The sequence below is a fragment of the Octopus bimaculoides genome, chromosome 13 (genome assembly GCF_001194135.2).
Source record: "Octopus bimaculoides isolate UCB-OBI-ISO-001 chromosome 13, ASM119413v2, whole genome shotgun sequence".
NCBI classification, from domain to species: domain Eukaryota; kingdom Metazoa; phylum Mollusca; class Cephalopoda; order Octopoda; family Octopodidae; genus Octopus; species Octopus bimaculoides.
In genome coordinates, this window is record NC_068993.1 from 64,822,283 (window position 1) to 64,827,193 (window position 4,911).

General features: G+C 34.0%; 1 protein-coding gene across 1 annotated transcript in view; it reads left to right on the plus strand.

Annotated features, from left to right (window-relative positions):
- LOC106867776 (cubilin) overlaps positions 1-4,911 on the plus strand; it is a 426,298-nt gene that overhangs the window by 393,056 nt on the left and 28,331 nt on the right. Inside the window, exon 19 of the mRNA XM_052972560.1 lies at positions 1,231-1,355. Coding sequence (XP_052828520.1) covers positions 1,231-1,355 — 125 coding nt within the window. The remainder of the gene's footprint in view (positions 1-1,230; positions 1,356-4,911) is intronic.

Consider the following 4,911-nt stretch of genomic DNA (forward strand, 5'->3'; position numbering starts at 1 on the left):
ATATATATATATATACATACATACACCAATCTCCCTTTCTCAGCTCTTTAGTGGCCCCATCCCCAACTATTAACATCTGTTATCAAACCCAATAATAATGACCACACTTCAAAATACTATCCATCCTACCCCTTCTCACTCATCTTCCGACTCTCCAATTCTACTTCTTCTCTCAATTCACTGATCACTCATCCCTCTCTTTTCTTCCTCTGACTATCTCTTCTTGTCATTCCTTGCTTCAACACCACCCACAACTACATCCAGCCGCCTAATTCCTTCCTCCACTTACTTCTGTTGGCCTTCCTCTTCACTCTTTCTACCTTTAAATTTCTCTGCAGTATGATTTGAACGTTTGATATCCCTCTACCTTGAAAACGGAGGTCGGACTTACTTAATGTTTATATGCTTCCACTACTGGCTACATGTCTTTCCCTTTATGCAAACTACATCTACCAACATTATGAGGTAATTCTGAGCCCTCAGAAACAGCTCTTGAACCTCTGATACTTTACCTTCTCCCCTTAATTTTATACATGAAACTTCGTCGCCTGAATACTTTCAATCTTTGTTTTCTCTCCATTTACATGTATATATATGTTTGTATGTTTCGTATATCTAGCGCCAAGTGTTTTCTATATTGGTTTCAAATTTTGGCACAAGGCTAGCAATTCTGAGGGAGCGAGTTAGTCGATTACGTTGACGGTAGGGCTCAGCTCGTACTTATTTTATCGACCGCGAAAGGATGAAAGGCGAAGTAGACCTCGGTGGAGAATCTGGACTCAGAATATGAAAACGGATGAAATACCGCAAAGCCTTTTGCCTGGCGTGTTAATGATTTTACCACTTCGCCACCTTAAAGTATTTTCTATATTGAGCATCTCTGGATCTCATCTGCTGATGATATATATCTCTCTATATATATATGAAAATTTGCATCACCACCTTCTTATATGGCTATCCATATAGTTTCTGTTATCATCATCACCATCGAAATATACAAATCTGTTGATATGGACAGAATATTTAAGAAGTGTAATTTCAGTTGACATTCAGGACGTTTTGCGGTTTTAAAAGAGAGAATGACAGAGTGGAACAGAGTAAGAAAGAGGACAGGAGTGTGATATGTATTCGTTTAATCCGTTATTCCATTATCTTTCATTAGCGTTCGATACATGTCGATCCCTTAACAAAGGATTTCTGTTATTCATTTCACTTTTGCTTTCATTGCAGCATGCGATCTTGTTCTTGGCTTCTTACGACATCTAAGAACCAAGTAATTCGACTAGAAATCATGTACGCCGATTTTCCACAAGAAACTCAATGCATGTCAAACGCATATTTGGCAGTTTATGATGGTAAGTACTTTTAGTTTTCAATAATATTGTACAAAAAGTGAAACCATTTCTGCACTCATGGAGATGAAGTTAAGCATTTCATACTTTTGGAGTTGATAAAGAATACATCAGTTAAGTATTGAAGTTGATTTGGCTGTTAAAGATCTCCAAATCTTTGGTCCGGTACCCATCTTACAAATTCTTATGACACCTGGTAACGCAGGTGCCATAGATATCAAAACTGGTTGCTTGTGTAGCTTTTAAGTAACTGATAATAGGCTGTATGATGCGACTACAAATATCTTGATCCCTCACTGATACAGTAATGGGTTTACTGTTTGTTGTTCTTTAGTTGCTGGTCTACGCTTACTGAGTAGACTTGACCAAAAACAATCTTTCCGCACAGCATTCCAGACTGGAACCATAGTTGTTATTTTATTTTTGTAATTACTTATCTGAGGTGGAAGGACAGCTCTTGTTAGTCTTTTCAGAGGAAAATGTCTTTTGAGGAAAGTATCTTTTTAAGAACTCTACCTGATGTGTAAGCAACAGAAGGAACTCCGCTATATGTACCTAGTCAAATGGTGATATTGAATCTAGTCGCAGCAAGAAATGCTTTTAATATGTTTTCTATGAGTAGTTTTAGTGCCATATTGAACTGGGGTCAGTTTTCCAACAGACGTTCCATGTAATGGTGACAAGAAGTAAACACTTTTGTAGAAGACGAAATGAAACAGATAAGGACCATATCTGCGTTGTTGATTATGCCATCAGTGCGGTTGTTTAGGTATCGATTATTATTTTTGTTTGTGCAAACCGATAATAAAAAATATCCCAACTGTGACAATCCCAGCATTTTAGAGTTATCTAAGACTATATTGTTTCAAATATTTTTCTGTATTTAAAATAGGTGTTGTTTGGAGTAAATTTGGCTGCTATTTATTCACAATATGTCAACACAGGCTATGAAATTCCGATATCGAATCTCCTATTTCTTCATTATTTTCGACAAAATCATAAATGTACTGAGAACTTGGAGTGCACGTTAAACCGCAGCAATAATTATGTTTCTCGTCAATAAGTTAATATTCTCTTTTCCTCACCGCATACTTATGACTAATTATGCTTTTAATCTAATTTTCTTTTTTAATGAACTGAGCATCACTTTATTAAAAAAAGTTAATTCTAATTGTATTTTACATGCGGATGGCTCCTCTCTATAATTAGCATTTGTAATTAATCTTTTTCAATATACATCTAAAGAGACACTTAAAATAAAAATCAGTTCTATTGATTTCAAATGTTTACGCGTAGACAAGATCACATAATTCACCGTTTAGATTTTAAACTTTACAAAATAATGAAATAAATCTTCCTCCTCTAAAAATGAAGCAATCTACTCACAAATTTGCCATAAGTTTCGTACTTTTGCACTCGGAAACCCCGTTCTAATTCACTGTGCCACCAATTAAATTTTTTTATTTGTTTAAGACTATAAGGAAGCAAGCTGACAGTATCGTTACCGCGCCGGAAAAATTGTTTAGCGGCATTTCTCCCGACTTTACGTTCTGAGATCAAATAGCACCGAGGTCGACTTTCCCTTTCATTCTTTGAGGATCGTAAAATAAGTACCAGTTTAACACTGGGGGTCGATGTAATCAATTTATCCATCTTCTAAAATTGCTGGCTTTGCTTACAACTCTTCCGGGGTCCTTCTCACAAAATGTCTTTTCCTGTTCCGTTGCCGCCATTTCATTACACCTATTCCAATGATTCAAGATACTTTCTTAAATGTTACTTTATTTCTCGACTTAAAATATCTCCCATGTTAACAAGATCAAGAAATTCATATCGTTAAAGCTGATTCCAGTAGATTTTTTTAAAATTTACATGTATGTGTATGTGTGTAAACGTGTATTTGTGTGTGAGAGAGAGAGTATGTGTTTGTTAGTATGTGTGTGTGAGTGAGTGAGAGTGTGTGTTAGTAAGCATTCACGTACAAATGTGAGGATATATATATGTATGCATATATCTCTATATAAGTGCGTTTGTGTGTGTGTGTGTGTGTGTGTGTGTGTGTGTGTGTGTGTGTGTTTGCCTTAGTTTGTCTCTGCAGTTTTTATTCAAGTATTTTATATATTTTATTGATTATTCTTCGATCCTTGAGTCATCTGGAAAATCGTGTTGCTGCATTCCGTATACATTTGTGTGTACATAGGTATGGATGGGTGTCTATATGTGTATATATACTTTTTCCTCTGTACATATGTATATGCATATATATGTGTGTGTGTGTGTGTGTGTGTGTGTGTGTGTGTGTGAAGGTGCACGTATGCATATATGCACAAATATATGAAAATGTATATACATATATACGTAGATCTATGATATATGTATACATACATATTTGTACATGTTTGGTCGCAATACATACTAGTGCAAATACTGGCTTCACGTGCATTCACATACAAACAGACGCACTCACATACAAGACATTGATGCACACTTATACACAAGCGATTGTACATAACGCTATTTCAATTTTAGCTGTTGCAAAAAATAAAGCCAAAAGCTCAACAACAAGAAACGAAAGCAATTTTTGTCATAGATCCATCTTCCATGTTAGAATCTCCCATTTACTATTTCTTTATATTTTAAAGGATTTCTTCTTTAGTATAATTCTTCAACCATTTTTCTACTTTTATTCCATTAGAGCTCTTTCATCTTATATTCGGAAATGTTGTTTTATCTTGCTACTACTACTGCTGCTGCTCTTATGTTGTTTTTTTTTTATTTTTTTATTTTTTAACCCCATTCATTTTTGATTGACTGATATAGATAAGTATTTATATATAAGTATATATATATATATATATATATATATATATATATATATATATATACTTGTTTTCACTTTTATATATATATAAGTATATATATATATAAGTATATACATATAAGTGTATATATATATATATACATATATATATATATATATATCCACATACATGTGTGTGTGTGTGCGTATGCTCATATATATATAATGTGTGTATATTTTAGACTGTGTGTGTATATGTGTTATTTACAATGCAAAAGAAACTTTATCCCAGCCATTAAGGATCTATTGTCACTTAAACAAACGATAAATATAGTTTTAGAGAAAGTTTAGGGGAAAAAAGGAGTAAAAAAGGCTTTAGAAGAAAGAATGTTAGAAATTTAAGCAAGGTCCTGTTGTAGTAGTAGTAGTAGTAGTAGTAGTAGTAGTAGTAGTAGTAGTAGTAGTAGTAGTAACAACTATTAGAGAACGGGAATAATCAGCAAAATTGAAATCTGTGTATGAAATGAGAAAATAAACTTTTAGTCAGATTCCCTGACAAATGCGAAAAATGAAAGGCTGAGTGGTGAGGCTTTTAGTGAAAATCTTCAAATGACGAAACCCAACTAAATGACTGACTGCCATATCTTTTCATCATACTTTTGGAAAGATAATTTGCTTTCATGCTCCGTTGTTGCACTATTTATTTTTAATTATAACATACTCCTTTGATATATATGTATCTGTGTGTGTGTGCGTGCG